The 21,704-nt window shown below is 52.0% G+C and overlaps 9 protein-coding genes across 9 annotated transcripts; 6 read left to right on the top strand and 3 right to left on the bottom strand.

Moving 5' to 3' along the window:
* Positions 1 to 274: 274 nt before the first annotated feature.
* Positions 275 to 541, top strand: P168DRAFT_293201 (uncharacterized protein; the record flags this gene model as incomplete). The annotated part of the gene is made up of 1 exon (XM_024837759.1): positions 275 to 541. A coding segment is annotated over exon 1 (254 nt), but the record flags the coding sequence as incomplete, so codon positions are not given.
* A 3,220-nt stretch (positions 542 to 3,761) lies between these two features.
* P168DRAFT_321851 (uncharacterized protein) lies at positions 3,762 to 4,838 on the top strand (the record flags this gene model as incomplete). The annotated part of the gene is made up of 2 exons (XM_024840515.1): positions 3,762 to 3,872; positions 3,939 to 4,838. The coding sequence occupies 2 exons, from the start codon at positions 3,762 to 3,764 to the stop codon at positions 4,836 to 4,838; spliced, it is 1,011 nt and encodes a 336-aa protein (XP_024689384.1).
* Positions 4,839 to 5,696: 858 nt separating this feature from the next.
* Positions 5,697 to 7,040, top strand: P168DRAFT_284950 (F-box protein; the record flags this gene model as incomplete). Its single annotated transcript, XM_024836169.1, has 2 exons — positions 5,697 to 5,960; positions 6,012 to 7,040. 2 exons carry the CDS (start codon positions 5,697 to 5,699, stop codon positions 7,038 to 7,040), a joined length of 1,293 nt encoding a protein of 430 aa, XP_024689383.1.
* Positions 7,041 to 7,318: 278 nt separating this feature from the next.
* Positions 7,319 to 7,934, top strand: P168DRAFT_307235 (uncharacterized protein; the record flags this gene model as incomplete). The annotated part of the gene is made up of 2 exons (XM_024839090.1): positions 7,319 to 7,437; positions 7,517 to 7,934. 2 exons carry the CDS (start codon positions 7,319 to 7,321, stop codon positions 7,932 to 7,934), a joined length of 537 nt encoding a protein of 178 aa, XP_024689382.1.
* Positions 7,935 to 8,296: 362 nt separating this feature from the next.
* Positions 8,297 to 8,746, top strand: P168DRAFT_293199 (uncharacterized protein). The gene has a single exon (XM_024837757.1). It carries the CDS (start codon positions 8,393 to 8,395, stop codon positions 8,546 to 8,548), a length of 156 nt encoding a protein of 51 aa, XP_024689381.1. The 5' UTR covers positions 8,297 to 8,392; the 3' UTR covers positions 8,549 to 8,746.
* Positions 8,747 to 8,810: 64 nt separating this feature from the next.
* On the bottom strand, positions 8,811 to 10,547 carry P168DRAFT_307234 (oxygenase MpaB family protein; the record flags this gene model as incomplete). Its single annotated transcript, XM_024839089.1, has 4 exons — positions 9,696 to 10,547; positions 9,051 to 9,372; positions 8,952 to 8,986; positions 8,811 to 8,862 (listed from the first exon to the last, which is right to left on the bottom strand). The coding sequence occupies exons 1-4, from the start codon at positions 10,454 to 10,456 to the stop codon at positions 8,811 to 8,813; spliced, it is 1,170 nt and encodes a 389-aa protein (XP_024689380.1). The 5' UTR covers positions 10,457 to 10,547.
* A 733-nt stretch (positions 10,548 to 11,280) lies between these two features.
* P168DRAFT_220973 (DUF3712 domain-containing protein) lies at positions 11,281 to 12,629 on the top strand (the record flags this gene model as incomplete). The annotated part of the gene is made up of 4 exons (XM_024833098.1): positions 11,281 to 11,528; positions 11,627 to 12,048; positions 12,110 to 12,234; positions 12,291 to 12,629. Coding segments are annotated over 4 exons (1,134 nt in total), but the record flags the coding sequence as incomplete, so codon positions are not given.
* A 967-nt stretch (positions 12,630 to 13,596) lies between these two features.
* On the bottom strand, positions 13,597 to 15,106 carry P168DRAFT_299670 (indoleamine 2,3-dioxygenase; the record flags this gene model as incomplete). The annotated part of the gene is made up of 2 exons (XM_024838360.1): positions 13,597 to 14,757; positions 14,816 to 15,106. 2 exons carry the CDS (start codon positions 15,104 to 15,106, stop codon positions 13,597 to 13,599), a joined length of 1,452 nt encoding a protein of 483 aa, XP_024689378.1.
* Positions 15,107 to 16,783: 1,677 nt separating this feature from the next.
* On the bottom strand, positions 16,784 to 21,457 carry P168DRAFT_321844 (RHS repeat protein; the record flags this gene model as incomplete). The annotated part of the gene is made up of 1 exon (XM_024840514.1): positions 16,784 to 21,457. One exon carries the CDS (start codon positions 21,455 to 21,457, stop codon positions 16,784 to 16,786), a length of 4,674 nt encoding a protein of 1,557 aa, XP_024689377.1.
* Between the last annotated feature and the right edge of the window lie 247 nt (positions 21,458 to 21,704).

Raw genomic sequence — 21,704 nt, 5'->3', positions numbered from 1 at the left:
CCTTCCGTGGCGCGGATCTGACGCGCACGGAATTGGGGGTTGGCTCTCTCCAGATCGCTATTTACTACTGCCATGTCGAAGCTGTCCGCGCGCTCCTCAAGGCGGGAGCTATGACCGCTGAAGTGACCATAGCAGAGAATAGCCCCGTGGCGCCCCCATTGATAATAGCCGCTGGAGGGCGTCACTTCTCCTCGGCGTGTAACCTAGTCGGCCGCGAAGAGTATCAGCATCAGTTGTCGAGGTGGGACTGGAACCCGGGAGAAAAGGATTCATATGTTGAAATGCTCCAGCTCCTCCTTCAACATGGAGCGGACCCTTGCGTAACATACGCTGCAGTGACCGCTCTTCAAGTGGCGACGCTCGTCGGGAACGAACAGGCAGTGAAGGTCTTATTGGATTCTGGGGCAAATGTGCACACGAAGACACGGTCGAGGATGACTGCTGCTAAATTTGCTCGTGCTGGTGACAATCCTCGTATTACAGAGATGATTCTGGAAGCAGAGAAACGACAGCCCTATCCAGGTCATCGCACTAAGTGAGCTGGTATGGGGCAATATCATCGGGAAAAAATCCATTTCGATCTTGAACTGAAACTCGGGGAAGGCTTATGGACATGAGTTAATGATAATAAGCCTTAGATAGCTCTTGATTCTAAGCCTAATCTACACGGTTACAGATCAGCTTTACTGGAAAGACAAGTCTAAAGTGAATAGCGTAGAAACTTAGCGTACCATCCACTATAATCCATAGATAGCCATTCACCAGAAGAGACTGGCATGAATGGTGGACGACCTTTCTTCTGGTGATAACACGCCCATCAGAAATTCTTGTCTGTTTCTACTCCCGAGTATTCCAGTGACCATTCCATTTATGTCGCTATCAACACCAGCATGATGGCCGACTCAACCAACTCGAAACATTGAACGGTGGGATATCAACCATACCAAGCTGACCAAATATGAATCCAGCATTTTGGCAGTGACTGTCAAAGCCTACTGGGCAGAACAAAGAAAGACCCACAGAATCTCTCTTTCAACTATCTAGCGGTCACTATAAATTCCAGCCAAACCACGCCAACGTGTAAATCGACCCTTTCCCCCTTCCACCCACTCGCACCCAACCTAGCTCCATGATCGTGCCATAGAGTATCTTTACTGGTAAGATGTCAGTCATATCAAGCCCGATCAAAGACCGATTCAATATTTTGGTGCAGTGGCTGTCATATACACACTTTCATCGACATGACCCGGCAAGAGATTGTATCGCAATACACTGCACGAGGACGATGGAATATGGACGTCCCGGCTTGCCATTCTGCTCTGAGAATAACCTGCTATGAAGGTAATGTCGCCTAATGATAGAGACCAAGTCATCCTCCACCAGGAAACATCTATCATATGGTGCATGTGGCCCGCCGAACAAGTTCACGTCGCTACTGTACTCAAAGAAGTCGGTATCAGCATGGAAGTGATACGCGGGGCCGTCTACGCTTGTTCGATCTATACTGGCGCCAGAGAAGGACAGAGCCAGGCCGTACGTGACTAACGACCTCCGACGGGGAAAGCCATTAGGCTGACTGGTTTCAAAAACTATATACACCCCACATGCTCTGATGAGTTTTTCACCAAGGATGTTCCATTAACGACGGCATCGTCGCTGGAATCCACCGTGTGCTACGCGGTCTACAAATCTTCTGTCTCGGCATCTTATGCAGAGGCTTGCCCTCACGCGTATCCATGGAAATACCGTCAAAGTGGCTGCGACCCACGGCAGCAGCGCTGCGGCGGCTCGACCTGTCGCTTCTGGGGGAGCAACTCGCCTGGTCGATCTTCTACGTGTCGGACTTGCACTTCCCGCAGCTGAGATCGCTCACGCTGAGGGGGTGCACGTTGAACCCGCCTGGTCGGGCTTCAACATTGACCATATCACGCCCAAGTCTTATATCAGAGATTAAAGCCAGGCTTGAGAGAAGCTTTGTTGGGTTATCAGTCATATCAAGCTTGACCAAACGTATCAAATATTGATTCGGCATTCTGGGGCAGTTGCTCGAAAATCCATTATTGGATTTGACACTATCTCTGCAGCTGCCCGTGGTTGCGAAGGTCTGTGAGACTGTGCCGGAAGGAGTGAACTTGGAAAGAGGATGGTAGATTTCCACTTGGTTTCAGAGCTGGTAGTTGATGTGGTTCAATTGATAGATCGTCTATTTGATGATACTGTTGGCAGGATAAGCTGACGAGGCTGGATACTGTATTACTTAGGATTTAGAAAGATTACGTGGGAAAGGATTACCACTCGGCTACAAAACATATCGTGACCCCTTTGCGCTCTGTGAGTAGTCTCATAACCTTATATTGCAAGATGTTATTATCTTCGTGTGGTTCGTTGAGGCGTCTGCACGGGAATACTGGAGCTTTGATGACTAGATAAGTATTTTATTTCTCTTTCTCTCTCTCCCTTTGGAAAATTCTTGTCTTGCATCACTGGTTATTATGAGGTCTCAAAATTAATACCTGTATAACAGATGACAAGCTCAATGTACTAATCCACCGGCAGAGATGAGTATATGCTCAGAATATAGGAACAGATCTATTGCCGACACAAGACAACAAAATAGTCTGGAACCGCATCCAACACGTTCTATGCCAAGCATCTCCCAATATCTAACTTAGGATGTTTCTCCAAACGTGCCCCATCTAATACAGCACACCTTGGTTTGTCCTAGTTCCGGGGTAGGTATATCTTGATCTACCCACGAGCTCGGTTTAGTACAATCTGGAAAGACGCTTCAATCGGCGAGAGGCGTCGGATGGGCATATTTGACTTGGATAATGTTTTATGTGGTTGGATTAGGAGGAGTGTGTTGACGCGAGATCTGAGGAGGTTGGAGACATACGTGGAGCGGTGGAGCAGTGGAGCAGTGGCGCGGTTGGATCGATGTTGGGTTGTTGTATATCTAGTAATATCACATTGTTGATAAAGTTGGTAGATTTATGGAACATATACTTGTGTTTATGGTCAAGGTACAATGCCTTAAAGAATAGGGGCATTGAAAATATTCTGTATCATATATAGATGTATATCTGTGGCTGATGTTGTATGACCAGTCTGTAACAACCCATAAGAACTATAGATATCCGTCCAGATCTGATCAACCATTCTCATTTCTATTTATATTGTGTATTATCTCATATTATATTATAACCCTTATCAGTAAGACGACAGTATCTCAACAAGAGAAACGATCAACCACGGTAAACACAACACCGGCTTCAACTCCAGCAACCAAGCCCAAAACCCGTTCAGATCCCGAAAATCGTTTCAAACCACTAGCCACCTTACCCTCACCGACGACGCAATATGTAGGTAGCCCTCCAGCAATGAAAGTGGCTCAAGCAGAGCAGCAGCAAAAGTGACCCAGCAATTATTGTCCTGATCCACCCCAACGCACATCTGCATTCCCGATCTGGACGCCCAGTTCCCAATCGGGTCACGATATGCATACTACCTCTGCCGCATCTCATGCATACATACATATACCGGTGGGGCATGGCTGGAACGGGACGTGTTCTTATACTCCTGCATGCAGGTCGGTGTGGATGCGAGTGGTATACATATATAAGGGCGCCTTGCTTCGTGTTGATCCCGCCACTTCGTGGACAGGTATATAAGTGGTCTTATCCCGGGAGATAGATACCAGAACATCAACCACTTCCAAGCTCAGTCTTCTATAGACAAATAGCACAGCACAAACCGTCTAAATGAAGCACTTCGTTCCTTGGCTTCTGGCTCTCGGGCCTGCCCTCGCCGTCGAGCGAATGGTCTGCTACGAGGAACCTGGCGAAAACCTCGTGTCTCCGCCCCCTCACCAGGTACGCCCTCCTCTAACTATATATTTCATCCACCCACCTCACACCAAAACTAATAATCATAAAAAGACCAACGCAACCACAGCCGTCCCCTACGCCCCAACAGGCGCCGCCTATGCACACCTCACTTCAACCGGCGCAACCCACAAAACCAGAGTGATCCCCGTCGTGCGCGACGGCAAAACCTGCCCCAAGTACACCGAGCCCGCTGCCGAACACGGCCGCGAATGCATGTTTGGCGCGCACACGGGGTCCGTCCCCAACGGCGTCTCGGGCAAATGCTGCTTCCATAGCGGACAGCACGTCTTTTTGTATAGCGTCTTCGACAATAGCGGTACCAGCCCTTCGGACACAGAGTACATTCTCGACGGCCGGCCTTGCTGCACGGACGATACGTGGGGTACGGCTGTGACGGAGCATAGCCACCACAACGGGAGCAGACAGTGCCAGTACGGAAAGCATGTTTTGGACGTGCCTAGCGCGGAGTACCTGACTAGCTGCTGCTGGGATGCGAACGCGTCGCAGTTTAAGGTGCACTTGCGTGGCTTTGAGCCTGTTGTTACGACCTCCGTTGCGAAGGAGGTGTCGAAGCAGGTGCTGGAGTGGGGTCCCTTCCGCGAGACTGTCGGTCTGGAGGTCTACGAGGTCCGTCTGTTTGGGTACTATCTTGAGGTGAGGGGCAAGCTGTGGGCGTCTGGGGTGGTCGATTGGAGCGAGCAGGATACGTTTTATCTCCCGCTGGAGAGACGGTGGAAGGTCGCGAAGAGCTGGACGCCTGGGACGTCGGCGACGGGTCATGTCGGGATTGATGCTACGAGCAGGTTGAGCGAGGATCGCTCCGTCGAGGTTATGCTGCATGTTACCGGGTCGGGGGCTATCTTGGGTAACTTGGATGGGATGGTTGGGCCGTTGGTGGTGGATGATGCGAAGATTAAGCACGCTTTGGCGTGGACTCCGAAGTCGTGTTAGATATAGTTTGAGGCCTGTTTGATGATGTGCTTAGTACCTAGATTTGGATTGTCGGGGGGTGTAGAATAGTGTAGTAGATATATGTCATAAAATTGTCTTGTCAGAGTCTTCCTTCAGTATACCTATTGAACTCCTCTTCGAGCCTATCATCAGGAAGCATTTGAACTCTTGTTATTAACCTGCTAGACACGAGGACAGGAGAGAATGAGTCCAAGCAATATTGCCATATCGCGACATACCATGGTTATAAGGGAAAAATATGAGGTAGTTCAATAAATGGTCAGCCCTATAGATATACTCTGAATGATCTACAGTCATTGTAAGCTGTGGACAGACGCAATATTTCATTGACTTTAGATGATGCCAACATACGGACATCGGTAGAGGCCATGCTTGGATGTAGAGCACTGGGTGTCCTTATGATGTACGGCCTATACGGTCTTGTCTTGATTCTAAATTGGCTAGTATAGGATGGGATTCTGAGTATCTTGTGGTGTATTGGACTGGTGTCATTCAATATAGAGTATACAATCTTTCAAGTGGCCTATGTAGATGTCCTCTCATGAACCATACTATAAATAGATCACATAAGTGATTAGATCAAGTATCATTGACTGTGGTGTATTTAGTGATAGGAAGGAACTCCTGTCACTGACTTCAATATCTATCAGTATAAATACTCTGTCTTTCCCTTCCTCCCCAGACCATCATCACATCCAATTCAGCTTTCCTCCAATCATCCAACCATCTAATCATTCTTCCATTTCATCTATCTACAATATCAAATCGGCAAACCATCAACCCATCAACCCATCAACCCATCAAATCATTCTACAATCCAACATCTACTCCATCAGGATGACACCCTTAGCCACCCTCCCCGAGGAGATTCTCCTGCTCATCTTCGACTTTGCTGATCGTCCCTCCCTAAAATCACTTCGTTTTACCTGTCGTCCTATCTCTACGGCGGCCACCGAGAAGCTATTTCAAAAGATACTGCTGTATCCACACGACAAGAGCATTGACAGGTTCACGAGCATCGCTAACAGCGACACCCACTTGTCCCAACTCCCCCGTCACATCCACTTTAAACCGTATCAAGAGGGTCACTACGTTATCCACGTAAGTCATCATATTCGTTCTGCCATACCCTGATCCACTAACGTCGTCTAGGACTTGGATGACCCCAACGCACCCAACTGGGGCACAGTCAGCTCACAGTTCTGGAAGCTGCCAAGGGTGGACAGTGCTACGCTGCATTTCCCAGAGAACTGTGACGAATCATACCACAATCAGTTAGACATGGGATATCATTACCTCCGTATGAAGATAATTGACGACTTCTTCGCGGCAGTGGTGGAGATGGTCCCGACCCCGCGCAAACTAGCTCTCGGGTTTATTTATGAGACTCCCGTTGAAGACGACCACTTCACTCGCATCCGCCGTGTGCTGGAAGGGCTGCATACCTTCCGTCTGGGGATCTTATACAGAATATTACCCTCACGCATATCCTTGGAAATACAGTCGAAGTGGCTGAGACCCACAGCGGCGTCTCTGCAGCAACTTGACCTCATGTTCAGTGCGGGCCAGCCCGCCTGGTCGATTTTTAATGTGTCAGACATGCATTTTCCGCAGTTGAAATCGCTCACGCTGCGGGGGTGTACCTTTGCGGCCGAGGCGCAAATGGAGTGGATCGTGAGCCACGCCGATACTCTCCAGGAGGTGGTACTGGAGAACTGCCGCATCTTGATTCTCGTGGACATCCGCGGGGGTAGCATTGCGAAGGCTTCTTTCAAGGCGGTGGGGATGAAGTTGAGAAGGAAAAGCGGATATCCGAGCCGCAAGGAAGGCGGATACAGCGCACGCTGGAAGGACGTGTTCGCGCTGTTCGGAGAGCAGCTGGGACAGCTGCTTCGCTTCTGCATGGGGTGGCGGAAACGCGGTTCAGACGGGTGGTGTGCTGATACTGTGCCGGTGCGGAATGTGTTGCATCAGTGTCGATATACGTCGTTCTGTGAGTGGTATAACGACCATGATGAGCAAATGCCATACAGTACTACTGGTATTGGGAGGTTTGGGAGGATGGGAATCCACTGGTCTGCTAACGAGGAAAGAACATTGGCATCGAGCCAGTATCAGCAAGACCATGAGGCATTGGCGGAGTTGTTGCGACGGATTGGAGATGGGGGGGTGATTGATTAGACATGATTTGTATTGGATTTGGCAGCTTGAAATGTATCTAGGATGTAATTCTTATCAATACATTAACAGTATTAGGTCTACATACAGAGCTAACGATGTAGGATGTAGGAGTACTCATGGCAGCTCAAGACACGCTGATTATTACCCTAATAATCTAGCCCGACCTAGTGTCTGAGCGAATCGATCGACTCCACACTAAGACTATATAATCTCTCCTCTTTCTTTCATTCCATATCACTCTCTTCTCCCAACTATTCCGATCGACTGAATCAACCAAAATGAAGCCCTCCACTCTCCTCCCCGTCCTTCTCTCCCTGGTTGCATCAAGCACGGCGCAAGACCCGTCGGTCTCGGCCTCCAAAGCGAGCATCAACTGGTCTGCTTTGCGAGCGACTCTGTATGCCTCCCCCCTTCACCCTTCTTCAAATCCAATCCAATCCAATGCTGATAAAAATACAACAGAGCCTCCCTAACAGACATCCCCATCCCCACCAAAGCCGCCAACCTCGAAAACATCTCCCCCCGCCCCGCACCCTCATCCCAGAGCTCGTCCACGCCATCCCGGCCTCTGCCCTCGTGCAGCTCATGGTCCCCGCCCAGCGCAGTTCCCTCGTCTCGGACTTCAAAGCCGGCTCGACGCCAGCGTGGTACGCGTCTCTCCCGTCGGACGTCAAGAGCTACGTTTCTGTCGTGAGGAGCCAGATTAAGGAGGGCGCGCTTACGAAGACGAGTGATGTGCAGGCGCAGAAGACGGGCGATGCGAGTCCGTCTTCTGGGGAGGCTAAGGCGAAGGAGAGTGAGGGAGGGGCTATGCCGGCGCAGGCTACGGGGGGAGTGTGGGCTGTTGGGGCTGCCGGGGCGGCGGGGTTGATGGGGGTTGTTTTGATGATTTAGTTTATTACTTTTTGGTTCGGTTATTTGGTATGAGTGTGTTCGGGTATACTTATTGTGTCAGATATACATGATAGTTGATATGAATTAGGTATGATGGCTGATTTGAATATATGGATATATGGATGGATACTAGTATACGGATGCGGAAACAAGTCCGAGTTAGCACGTCAGTGGCGGAAACAAGAAATATGAGACATTAATCTATTCAATCTATTTCATATGCTTGTCTCTTATACCCCGTAGTCTTGGTATTTATCTTGTGATTGTGTATCTTATATGTTAGCGATGTTATATGTTAACCATATGTTACATGTAGATGATCCATCTGTATATGTTTACCTTGTGCTAGATAGAGTTATCTCCAAACAAACAACCATCCATTCCAAACGACAGAAAAACCAAGATTCACATGTCCCTCGGACTAACCAGTTCCAAGTTCCAACCCAAAATGTGACTCAATGAGCAATCAGATCGACACATCCAACGCGGGGATCCGCATCCTCCACAAATCCCCACGCGCGATCCAGCCGGTCCAGCCACGGGGAAGAGATAGATTCCCCTCACCTCCATTCTCCAGACTGCGGAACCCCAATCCCACACGGGATATATATTAACATGGAGACAACCCTATAGTGGACCAAATTACAGGATGGAGATACTTATATTAATGGGCACCTTCACATGGGTTCGGATTCGTGCAGTGGCGACAGAGAAGCTTTTCGCCTCGGATTTGGCTGCCAGCTGGGTGGAGACTCTGATGGCCGTGTCTGACACATGGCCAATGGGGGTGTCGTTGGGGGGGTCTGGTTAAGCGGGGTTTATCGTGGGAGAACGAGGCGGAGGATATATCACGTATGAAACGTTGACTTGATATTATCAGGATTTAAGTAGGACTGGGAAGTGGATGGAGGATAGGCGAGATTTGTTACTGGGTGAAATGTATATATATCGGTCGATGTATTTAGTAGATCGGTAGACGACGACGATCAATCGATATCTTTTTCTCATTCATCTTACCATTCCATCTCTCTGTACCTATCTTTCTTTCCTATCTACCAACAACAAAAAAAAAAAAGAAAGAAAGAAATAATCAAGATGAAGCTCAACCTGAAATACCTCCTCCTCGCCCTCCCCGTCCCCCTCCTCGCCACCCCCTCCCCAGGCCTCATCGACGAGCTCCCCGCCCTGCTCGACGGCGTGAAAGAGCTCCTCACCCCGGAGACCCTCGACGACCTGCAGACCATCGTCAAGGGCGGCGCGATCCTCCTCGGCGGCGACACCCCCAAGAACCTCCAGCGACTGCTGACCAGCAAGAATATCGACAAGCTGCAGGGACTGGTTGATACGGCTGATCAGCTGCTCACGAAGGATTTTGTCAATGATACGAGTACTCTTATTGGGGATGCTGCTCCGGTAATCCTTTCTTTTCTCTTTTTCTCTACGATTACGTTGAGTGGTGCTAATCTATTGATATAGCTGGTCGCCAGTGTGTCCAAGTTGCTCGGGGGATTGATCGGATCGTTGGATTAGATAGATAGATAAATAGATAGGTACAATCATGAAAGGTATGAAGTAAGAAACAAATCAATGCCAACAACGTAGCTAAACAACACGAAACAAACAAGATAGAAAATAAACCAGAAAAGATGAAAACAAAAGAAAAATTACACCTTCAAATGCTGCCTCAACTGCCCCAGATAATACTTCAACGGATACGACCGCGTCGATGTCGGCATTGCCGGATAAACGGCAACCACGAACCCCATAGTCGTCCGGTACAGACCACGCGACCCCATCGTCGACTTCAGCCCGTACGCCTCCCGCAGCGACGGGGGAAGCATCTCGATGGTAATCACCCGCATCATGGGCTTCAACGGCGACACCCAGCGCGGCACAGCAGTATGGTGCATGAGCTCCTGGGCGAAGCGATGGCCCTCGTCAGTGACGACGAGCTGGTCGATCTGCTCGTCCCAGTAGCGCCAGAAGGCGTGGCGGGTGGGCGGCCACGACCCCGACGGCAGGCCCAGGCTGTGCATGAGCACCGTGAACTCGGCGTAGGCGGCTTCGGCCGTGCGGTAGTTGACGCGGCCGTAGATGCGCTGGTAGAAGTCGGTTGCGGTCGCGTAGAGGGTGGCTGCTACCCAGAGGTGCGCGGGCGTGTTCTGGCGAATGGACTCGCTGGCTTTGAGGGGTGGGTGGTTGCGCGCGAGGAGACCCAGCAGAGTCTGCTTTTCGGCGCGCGTGCCGAAGACGAGGCACGAGATGTAGCTCAGGGTTGCTTGGAGGGAGTCGACTAGCTCGGTGGCGAGCTCGCCGTTGGATTCTCCGTGGCGGATGCCGGGGTAGGCGGCCTGGAGGAGGAGGGCGGACCCTGCGCCTGCGAAGAGGGCGCCCTCTTGCAGGATTTGAGGGAGCATCTCGAGCTGTTCGAGTTGGTCGAGGCGTTTGGTGGAGCTGGCTGAGTCGGTAGAGGCCGTCTGAGAGAGCTGGGGGGTCTCCATGTTTTTTTCGACTTCGGCCATTTTTATTTATTTATTTCCTGATTTCTGTATTTGTTGATGTGCCTGTGTTGATTTCTGGTTGATATAGTCGGAGAGTATAGTTGGGTATGATAGTTGGTATAATAGTCAAGTGAGTGAAGTTGTAGGGATATAAAAGACGAGGATGGATATGGAGAATAAAATGATCACTGAACACACCGATTGGCAACCCCCGCATTACCCCGTGTTCAACACATGCCCAACATGCATCCGAACTCAACTGAACCTCCGAGAAAAAAAACAGGCCAATCTCTCAATGCAGTGGGTCCCTCCTTTCCTCCCAACTTGCAGCGATTTGTCCCAACTGCGCACCCGATGATCGTTGGTCAACCGCGGCTCCCGATAGTTCCAATGCCGATCGTCATTCCTCGCCCTCCGCATGTGAACCCCCATCAGCTCACCGGTACGGCTTCATGGTTGGCTCAGTGTGGTACTATCCCGACGATCTCCCCCCGAGACATGACCTAGTGGGAAAACTAGTCCGACACCGTCTTGCCCCGAGTCTCCATTTCACGGCGTTAGTGGCAGCCGAGCTTGAAACCGATCCATCGTCTGGACGAAAATACGGCGACACGAAAAAAAACAAGCGAAAATTCAGCTATCTAAAATGAATATCCCAATGCCCATCATCCTCCACCCGAACGTCAGAGGCAGGGGTTAGACGAGCTTAGGGGACCAGATTAAATATGGTCCGGCGTTTCCCCATAATCTCTCTTACCCCAGGAATCCCCTCCCCAGCTCCCCAGATATTGATATCTTGTCCTAGCTTTTGTCAGAGGCATTGAAGGATATCATATCGCACCATGGAGACCGCTCACCATCTCCGTGACAAGGCTGCCAAGTACACGCTGGGTCTGCATCGTGGGCCTCTCCCGCCGCCCAATGCTACCGGTGATGACCTCGAGGCGCTCGAGCAGGTCGAGACGGCCAAGACCATCACCTTGGAGAAGATTCAACGGACGCCGACGCAGAAGTTGGCTCGTCACTGGAAGCGATTCTGGTGTTGTTATCTGTTTTGGAATGTGATTTTCCTTGCTATTTTCCTTCCTATCTTGTATGTCTCTTCTCTTCCCCTATCTAATGCCTCCTGTCCCTCCTATCCCCTCCCTATCAGGACATATAGATATGAAGATGTCAATACTAACAGATAAGCTTCCTAATCTGTATCCCCGCCATCTCCCAACGCGTCCTCAATGACTCCGACCTCGTCCTCGTCAACGCCCAAGTCATGCAACCTCGTCCCGACTCCATGATGCTGAGCCTGCAATCCGCGCTCAAGCTCCCCATCGGCGTCCCCGTCCGCATCGAGCCCATCACCCTCGAGCTATTCAACCGCCGCAACCCGGGTAACAACACCTGGGCCAAGGCCTACCTCCCGTCGGCTATCGTCGACGGGAACACCACCTTGGGAGTAACTAACCAGTTGACGCCGCTGGATGCGAAGCAGTGGATGGACTATGTCAAGAGCGTTGTGTTTGAGAAACACGCGCCGCTTTCGGTGAGGGGTGGGACGAATTCGTTCCTGGGCAAGTTGAAGTCGTACGTTGTTATGGATAAGGATATTGAGCAGAATAGTATGTTCCCCCCCTCCCCCTCTCTATGTTAAGGAAGGAATGGAAGACTGATACGAAGCAGCCCTGGACGAATTCGCTGGCTTCGCCATCAAAGACTCCACCCTTATACTCCCTCCCAAGGAAGACGGCACGAACCTCATCGCCAACGCCACGCTTCCCAACCCCTCCGTGCTGACTCTTGAAATTGTACCTCCCCTTCCTTCCCCAAAACCAAGTGAAACAAAACTAACAGTTAAAAAAAGGGCGACACAATCCTCGACCTCAAGAGCGGCGACCTCGTCCTCGGCAACGCCACAATCGACAACCTGGTCCTCAAACCCGGCAACCACTCCAACCCCGTCCACGGCATCCTGGACCTCAAAACCATGATCTCCAACCTGGGCCCCATCCTCAAGGAGCAAGCGCCCAACCTCAAAAACGGCGTGCTCTCGCTGAAGACGGTGGGTAAGCTTGTCACGTACGAGGGCGTCAAGGTCCCCTACTACACGGACGTTATGAAGTCGCTGGTCCTCACGGCTGATGTCCCTGTGGGCGCTTTGCTGGGGAATACCCTTAAGGGGTTGATTGGGCCGAATGGGAGCCTTGGGGACTTGATTGGGAAGGATGGGAAGGATGGAAAGGGTGGTGGATTGTTGAGTAGTCTCTTTGGAGATGGTGATGGTGGGAAGGGTGGACAAGCTGTGAAGGATGCTATTGAGGAGTTCAAGAAGAAGAAGGGCGGTGATGATGGTGGGAGTGAGGGTAAGGAAGCGTCTGGTAAGCTCAGTGAGCTGCTCGGACGCAGTCTCGACGACATGTTCAGCCCTGAGAAGCTGCGCAAGAGAGACAGCAATGGCAAGGACTGGGTGGATGAGTTGGTTGAGGGGGGCCCCTTGCGAGATAGACTTGTCAGGACTTTGGAGCGGTTTGCTTGAGCTGTTTTCATCTGATCTGATAGAGTAGATGGTTCTGTTTTCTTGTGTTTTTCCTTGTGTTTTGTTTCTTTTTGTTGATCTTTGTTGTCTGGGGAGGTGTTGATGATTGATGATTACCCACTTACACTACTAACATACTATACTATACTAGATGTCATAGATGATACTAGATTAATGACCCATTTATTATATATACAGTTACTGTAGTAGTATTGGATTAGAGTGTTGAATTGAGTTTACTATCTATCTGTAGTGCGACAGTAGATCACGATAGTTCAGTCCGTCTGCCAGATCATGTTGATCAATGTATGATGATGTAGTCATGCAGTAGAGTGAAGGACTGGCTATTTACTGCTTTTGTTAGTTTCCCTCCTCTCTATCTTCTTTACTTTTACATAAAAATGTACCGCACGGTGAATGGTGAACATGGACTGGTGTTTATATCATATCCACCTAACTATGTTATACTTTATCAGCTGTTTGGCTATATGAAATCGAGGGAATTATCAATCCTATATAACCGATACCATCTTATCCGTATGTATCAAACCTATTGAAGTAGAAACTCCCATCTAATTTCTTAAATTGATAAACGTTGATAATAAAGTCTATTGATATCTACCAGGTAAGTACCCTACCAATGACATATCCCCCCCTCACTATCATCAGCCGCCCATGTCCCAGACAGCCCCACAACCTGCAACCCCCCATCGTGATTCTCGCCCACCTTGCTCAGCGCCGCAAACCGCCCGTCCAACGGCCCCGTGCTGAGCAACCTCTTCGCCCACGCGTCGATCGCCGGCTCGCCCGTCTCGTCCCGCGCCTGCTTCAGGAACGGGATCAGCGCCGTCCCGCCCGTCCCGCGTAGCGGTTTCTGCTTGCCTTCTGGCGCGCTGGCGAGGTTGCGCCCGCGGGGAGGGACGGTTGATGTGCGTGCCTCTCGTGACGGGACGAGGATGTATCGCGCGACGATCTGGATGTGTTTGTCGCGGAGGGCGCGCAGCATTGACAGGCTGGCGTCGTAGGCGATGCAGAGTCCTTTGTCGGAGCGGCGGCTTTCGACGTATTCGCGGATGTTGGCGACTGCGCTGACGTGCGAGAGGAAGCGTCGGTGCGGGCCGGGCATGTAGCTGCGCATCTCGTGGATGAAGCTGTGATGCGGGGCGCTGGTGGATAATCGCGACGCGGGGTTATCCGAGTCTGAGGATGCGGGTCGCGCTTCGCCGGTCGGTCGGTGCTCTACGCCGAGCACGATGTCGAAGAATTGGATGAGCGAGCTCTGCGCGTTGCTGCCGCCGCCGTACTGGCGGTATTGCGGCTCTGGATCGAGGTCGCCTGTGTCGTAGAGGAGGCCATGCGGAAGTCCTGCATCGCCCATGTTCTTGCTACCCGCGAGATAGGGCCGGATGCGGTGGTAGAACACGTGCGGATCGCAGTGCTCGTACATGAGTTCGAGGGTCGTGCCGAGGGAGTCGAGGATCTCGGCGAACTGCTGCAGGCAGTCGGTCACGACGAGGCTGTTACCTGCCCGGGCGGCGGCGATGGCCTGTAACATGAGCGGGACGGCGGGCCCGCCGCGCGCCTCGATGGCGACGGACACCATGTAGAACCATTGCTCATCGAGGGACCCGGTGATGGTGTTCAGCGGGGTAAGGTTGGACAGGTCGAGTTGCGCATCTTCCGGGAAGATGGGTTTGTAGTTCCACAGGCAGACGCCCGCGAAGGTGGCCACGGGGGGAAGGTCCAAGTGCTGGCAGATTGCGAACAGGGGAACTGTCAGTTGGGGAGGAATTCTCTGTTTTGTTGGGCCGTTTGTTAGCCGTGCGTCTGGGTCATGGGAAGATAGTACCCACCTCTGCTGGAGCCCGCCCCCCCCACACGTATGCATGCAAGATAAAGCCCAGCACGACATAGGCACGTCTCCACTCTGGCTCTGTATTTAGGTATGATGTGGATAGTAGCGGCATCCGGTCGATTGAGTCACGGATGCGTCGGCTGGTCAGGAGGGCCTGTAGATGACCGACGATCCACTCCCAGTCTGCATAGTAGGGATCGGGGAGGAGGTCGAGGGGAGGTTCGGAGGGGAGGAAGCCGTAGTGTGGGGAGATGCCGTAGTCGGCGAGTACTGGGATGGGGGGGAGCATCGTAGTAGTAGTATTGATAACGTCCTCGTGGCTCTGGAGTGATGGTGGGCAGTAGGACAAGATCAGGAGTTGAGAACCCCAGTCACATTCGACTGATCTGTGGGGTTGGATCAGTGAGATCGCGTCTGTATTAGATCTGGTGAGATCCCTGGGTCAACCAGTATCCAGCTGTCGCGACTGTGGGGTAACGGCGGTGGTGTTGATGTATTCAATCGCCGTTTATGGTGATATAGTAGGTGCGGACACGTCCTGCTGGGCGGACAGACTAGAATAGAATATTGTCTGCACTGGATGTAGTTCTTTCCAGGTCGCAGTAACAGATAATCGTCACAAGAGGCGATGAATTCCAGTCCTCAGGAATCAAGGCAAGAACCCGATTCGGTCCGGTGGCGAGTCCTTCCCAATACCACGGTCAAGACCACGGTCTGGAGATATAATCCGGAGAAACCAAAGCTAATGGTAGTACTGGTAACTACCTTGTACCACAGATCTAGCAAAGTCAAAAGGAAGAAGATGATGGAAGAAGAAAAGGAGAAAGACAATCAGTCGAGTGAGACAAGAAGACAGAGGGAGAGAGACAATTAATCAGCTGGATGATTATTCTGCCATCACGCCAATCCCAATTCTCATACCGAAAAACAGGCCGTCCCTCGGTCACCGTCGGGTGCATTTACCTGGTAGACAGGGGGCGTTCTCGTGCTGGTGGACCATTGTCCACGGAATAAATGGCCTACAGTAGTATATGGGAGAGAGACGATAAGCCAAGTGCTTAAGGAGATCAAGGCGGATGGACGAGAACAAGAGGGGAGACCGTGTTTTGAATGAGAAAAGTATGTAGAAGGTGTTGATTAACATCTCATCGACATCTATTGAAAACCTATTGATATCCATCTATATCTGATTGATATCTGATCGATCGATATAGATAGAGAGATGCACCGGCGATAGAACTGGGTGCGAGCGAAAGGGGTGTGGGGCTAGCGTCGTGCTAGAGAATGAGCCGGTCAGTCTTCACTTGGGTGGAATTCCATGACCTTCAGATTAAGCGAGACGCTAACCGGATTGAGTGATTCTCTGGTGGGTCTGTCGTTACTCTATATGTAGCTGGTGAACTGGGTGAATTGGATGTTTACAGCTTGGAGAGCTCACCCAGTGAGGATTTTATAATATACTCTTAGTAAGTACTCATTATGTATAGAATATCGACTATGACTGTTCTGTATAGTAGTATAGTTAGATCTATCAAATAGTCTCTAGGCTATTCCCCTCGATCTACAGATATATCTATTAGAATAGACATGCCTGTGTGATTATTATCTTGCAGTATGTAGAAGAGAATCTTCTTGTATCTGTAACCTACGTTGTTATACTCTATATCTTAGGAATAAATAAGGCAACAAACCACCTACACCCTACAAAGTAGTGCACTGGTTATGCAGGCACGTGTCCAACGCTGCCCTACTACCTTCCCCTCCGAATATCCCTTCTCATCGAACTATACTCCTGTCGTGTCCCTTGGAACGCCTGCAAAAGCATATCACTCCCTGTCTGTTGTCCTCCCCGCGACATACCAGCCACGGTAAACGTGCACCGCAGATCCAAATTCAGCGCCCCAGCAACAGCATGCCCAGCCTTCCCACTGGCCCCGTACCCCGACGACGATATCGCACTGGGCTTCTACATTCGAAGACCCCCTACCGCACTCTCCCCGTCCCGCATAATAGGCCGAATAGAGTCCCTCGTCCCAGCTGATCCTTGTGCCGAACCACCGGCACTCGAGGAGCCTCCACCGCTATCATCCAGCATTTCGTAGACAAGCCCCGTCGACGAAAGCTTCCCCGGAAGATTCGGCATGATCACGGCGTTGGTGACTCCCTCCGTGAAAACCAGCCCCTCCGCAACTTCCTTGACAACCTTTTTCAGCCCGGTCTTCTTGACCGTCTCCTTAACAGCCTGCTTCCCAGCCTCCTTCATCCCGGTCTTGACGCTGTCCCCCGCAAGCTTCGCCACGGCCTTCGACCCTTTATCTAGCACGAACATTCCCGTCGCGGAGACTGCTCCTGTAAGTGCGCCCACACCCGCACTGATACCCGCTTTGCCCCAGTCCACAGGTTTATGCTCGATAAGGTCTGTCGCGACGCTCACACCAAATTCAGTCGCTGCGCCAACGGCGAGCCCGATCCCGATTTGAACAGCTAGGCTTGCACCACCGGTTAGCATGCCCACCGCGACGCTGGCTACCACGCCGATGGCCGTGGTAACGATCTTCTTCCACTTCTTCTTCAGCCACCCGAAGAACCCGTGTCCGCTGGGATCATCGCGGTTAATAGGATCGCCTAGACAGTACGCGTACGGGTTGGTTTCGCCGGACGTGAACGGACTCCATGGGTCTGGCGTGTGGAACCGCTTAAGGACTGGGTTATACACCCTGTACCCGTTACCCAAGTGGTACCATCCTGTGACGGGGTCGCGCCACTGGCCGTTGAACCCGATGGAGGGTCTTCCCTGACTGGGACTGGACACGCCGTAGGGCGTGTATTCCTGGTGGTGTACTTCGTCGCCGTCTGCCCAGAAGAGGAGAGAGTCGTGGCTGTCACTTGCCCAGAGCTGGGTTTCTGTGTTGGAGCCGTTTTGCACCGTTTGGCCAAAGTAGTCTTGGCTGTCGGATATGTAGCTGATCTTGCGGTCGCCGGTTTGCACGGCGATGAGCTTTTCGTCTCTGTAGAAGAGATGGTGGTCGTCTTGGCCGGGGATGCTTTGACAGGCCAGTCGGCCGCCTGCGTCGTAGTGGTATTGGCTGAGGAGTGTGTCATCTGCATCGCGAACGGAGATTAGTTGGTTCTTGCTGTTGTATTCGAGACGACGGCCTTGCTCGTCTAGGGTTAGACAGCCGTTGTCATCGTAATCGAGAAAAACGGTCTGGCTGTCATGGGATTTTGTGACGGCGGTCAGCTGCGTCGGATCCTGACGATTGTACGAGTACGACGTGGTGTTCTTGCTGCTATCGTGGAAGTGCGTCGTCACCTCGTTGAGGTTGTCGTGGTCGCCAAACACGAAATGCTGGCTTTTTAGCTGCCGGCCCTGTTCGTCTGTCGGGGACTGGCTTCCCTCGGAGGTATAGTGCACCAGATGTCCATCATCGTCGTAGTCAAACGTTTCGTCGCGGAGGGAGGTTCCATTCCCATCTTCCAGATGGCGCGCCTCCACCAAGCCGGTCTTAGTGTACGATTGGGTGAGCTTGTATAGCGTCTTTCCGCCCTGGCGGACAATCCGCTCTTCTTCCCGGCTGAAGTCATCGTACTTCAGACTGGTCGTGAGACTGGTGTTGCGCGCTGTATCCTGTACTTCGATGTCTGATGGGCGGTTGATACTATCGTATGTGAATGAGACTTTCATCGTCCCTTGTGCCAGCGCTTCTACTCTATCGAAAGGATCGTATTCCGTTTTATACTCCTGCCCATGTACATCTGTATAAGCCTGCAGCTTGCCATTCATGGAATACACAGAGGCTGACGAAAACGTCCTCTCATCATTAAGCGTGACAGTCTCCCCCTTCAACAGCCCGGAGGGGAAAAATCTCAAGTCCCTAGAGCTATACGCATTCTCGAGTTTGAATGGAACACCCGTCTTGGGGTCGTACTCGATTGTATCAGCTGCCCCATTGATGGACGTGGCCGTGACAGCGTGTCCGAGCGCAGGCTCGTACGTGAAGTTGAAGCTGTCCCCTTTGTGGGTTTGAATCTTGCTCGGCTCAGGCCCATTACCCTCGTATTCGTGCTTGACCGTGCATGTACCGACCGTTTTCGTCTTCACGCGATTCAGGCCGTCGAAGTCTTGCGCGCCCATGGTAGCGCCGTTCTCTGACACGGACACCGGCAACGTCGCGTCGCTGTGCGGTGCATAGTCGGTGGTGACCTCCCGCCCGCTCGGATAGGTCGTCTTGACGACCCGGTCGAAGGCGTCGAGCTGGAATCGGCTCTTCCGACCGAGTGCGTCTTCCTGCTCTACGAGCCGGCCGAGCCCGTCATAGAAGTATTTGAACTGGCTGTACGGCGTGCCGTCCTTGCGGAGCAGCTCGGTCAGGATGGGAGCACCGGACTTGTTGAGCGTTGTCTTGGTCTGTCCTTCGCCCTCGATGCCTTCGATGCGCGTGCGTGCAATCGGATCGGTCTCGGATATGCTCACCACCCCTGTGTTATCGGTCGTTTTGTAGACCTCGCCCCAGTCGTCGTACTCCAGTTTCTGCGAGTTCCGCTTTTCTACTGCCCCGCTGTCTGAGCGCAGCCAGTCGATCTCTACCTTTTCAATGCACTGATCCAGCGCGTTATACTTGCATTCCTGCACTTTGCGAGTGGTACCGGCTGCGGTTGACGCATCGCTGTCTTGCTTCTCAACCTCGCAGAGCCGTTCTAACCCGTCCGTGATGTACCGCGTTTCGAACCCCTCGGTGTCTATCACTGTTTTCTGGCTCCCGTGGCCGTCTTCCGGGATGCCGTATTTGTTCTCGCGCGATGTTTCGTACCCTGTACCCACAGCTGTTGTCACTTTGAGGATCTGACCGAGCTTGTCGTACTCGAAGCGGTCCTGGACCTCATCTTGGTCTTTATGGGACATGGTCAGGCCGGAAGAGAGGGATATGTCGGTCTCGTCACTGACGGTCAACCCGTCGAAGCTCTTTGTCGTGATCGTTTGTTTCAGTTGATTGCTGCTATCCGAGTACTTATACTCCCATGTCTGCGTTGTAGGATGCTGTTCAGCCAGCTGGGTGACCTGGCTCTCTGCGCGGCCGTGGTCTCGAGAGTCCGGCTTGTTGATAGTGCTATACTCGGCTGTGCTCACGCAGGTGTCTCCCTCGAGGACTCTCGACTGCTTGACCACCACAAACTTGTCGACGCGTGCATCCGTCGCCGTCGGAAGCTCACAGTAAGTGTAGTGCTCTGTCCGTGGTAGCGAGGGATAGTCACTCTCCGCCGGGACCGTCGTCTCGGTAGCCTTGTACCGCTGAAAGCCGTGCGGATCAGCAGGACAGACTTCCTCCCCTGTATCCGGATCCGTTGCGCCTGTCGGGGGGTAATACGTGCGCAAGACCGCTACGCCATCGGCTTGAACATCTTTCGTCGGATTGCCCCATTCGTCGAACTCAGATGTGCTCGTCTCCGTCCGGGTCTGCTTGCTCTGTGTGTCTTCGTAGGTCGTCGTCACGCTTTTCGGCAGCAGATACTGCGCCGGCTGTTTCTCAAACGCGGTATCCGCAAGCGCATAGTACTCCGTCGTCTGCGTCATCAGCTTAGTTCCCTTCTTCTGCGTCGTTCTGATCGGCAGATGGAACTTGTTATACGTGTACTCGGTGGTGGAACCGCCGTCGATAGTCACAGTCGACGTATACTTGTAGTCCGCAGGCACGCGATACAAATTATCCTCGCCATTCTCCCAGTGTCGACCCCCACCGTAGCCGAGGAAGTTGTAATCGGAGTAGCTGTATGTCGTCTTGATCCGCGGCTGCTGGCGGCTTGGGTAGGCCATGTGGGAAACTACGTATGGGATTCTTTCGTCTAGTGGCGCGCCGGACGGCATCTGGTGGCCTACCGCGTTGTATGCTATCGCTTCGACTAAGCCCGTGGGGCTGGTCACCTCGGTGATACAGGTTAGGTCGCCGAGCTTGTCGTAGTCGAACTTCCATGGGGGCATGGCGGACAGCGGCGTTGTGATACTGGTCAATCGTTCGCTCTTCAGGCTGAGAACGAAGGTGTTCGCCTCGGGGGTATCTGGGGCGCGAGTTATGCTGACTTCCCCAGACACATCGTAGTTGATTGATAGCAGGTCTTCAGACCCGTCTTGGATCTTAATCAGTCGGGGCTGTCCATTGTAACTTTTGTACTCCAACTGCAGAGAGCGACCGTTGGGAGCATAAAGCACGGTGGGGAGCGATCTGTCCCAGCGTTTTTTGTCGTTAGAGAGCACCTCGATCAATCCCGATTTGTATATAACCTCATAGTCCCCGTCTCCTCTCTTGATAGTGAAACTTTTAAGTTTCTGATCATCGACGGAGAAAAGACTGCTGGTGTCCGTAACTTGATAGTTCTCACCCGTGGAGAGAAGCAGCGTGCGTCGACTGTTGTGCTCGTATGAGGACAGACTGAAAGACCAGCCCGTGCCGAGCCCGGCGTTCTGGCTGTTAAGGGGATTGAATCCGAGCGATAGCTTGAATGGAGGGCAGTTGCGGACTTGTGATGGCGTCTCGTAGATTTCGATGCTGCAGGTGTACTGACCCGTGCGGGGATCGACGCCTTTCTGGAGAAAACTGCCGTAGTTGAAGCTTTGGGAGTAGATGTTGCTTTGGCTTGAAGACATGGTTTGATGGTTGAGTGGGGCAATGTGAAGTGTCTAATTGAAAGAAGCCAAGCACATTGCCAATGTTAACCTGTAGATAAATCAGGATTGATCTGTAGGCCGAGATGGATTGATAGATGAGGGGATACCTGATATAGATCACTGTCAAACCAGGCGAGCAAGCAGAGAACCATGGGACAGGCAGAGGGGTACTTTGGCAAGGCACTTGTCTCAATGACTGCGTCATCTAGGACCTAACCTAGCTGCA

The sequence above is a fragment of the Aspergillus campestris genome (assembly GCF_002847485.1).
Source record: "Aspergillus campestris IBT 28561 chromosome Unknown P168scaffold_13, whole genome shotgun sequence".
NCBI classification, from domain to species: domain Eukaryota; kingdom Fungi; phylum Ascomycota; class Eurotiomycetes; order Eurotiales; family Aspergillaceae; genus Aspergillus; species Aspergillus campestris.
The sequence above is the reverse complement of the archived record's forward strand: the minus strand, read 5'-3'. Positions and strand labels throughout refer to the sequence as shown.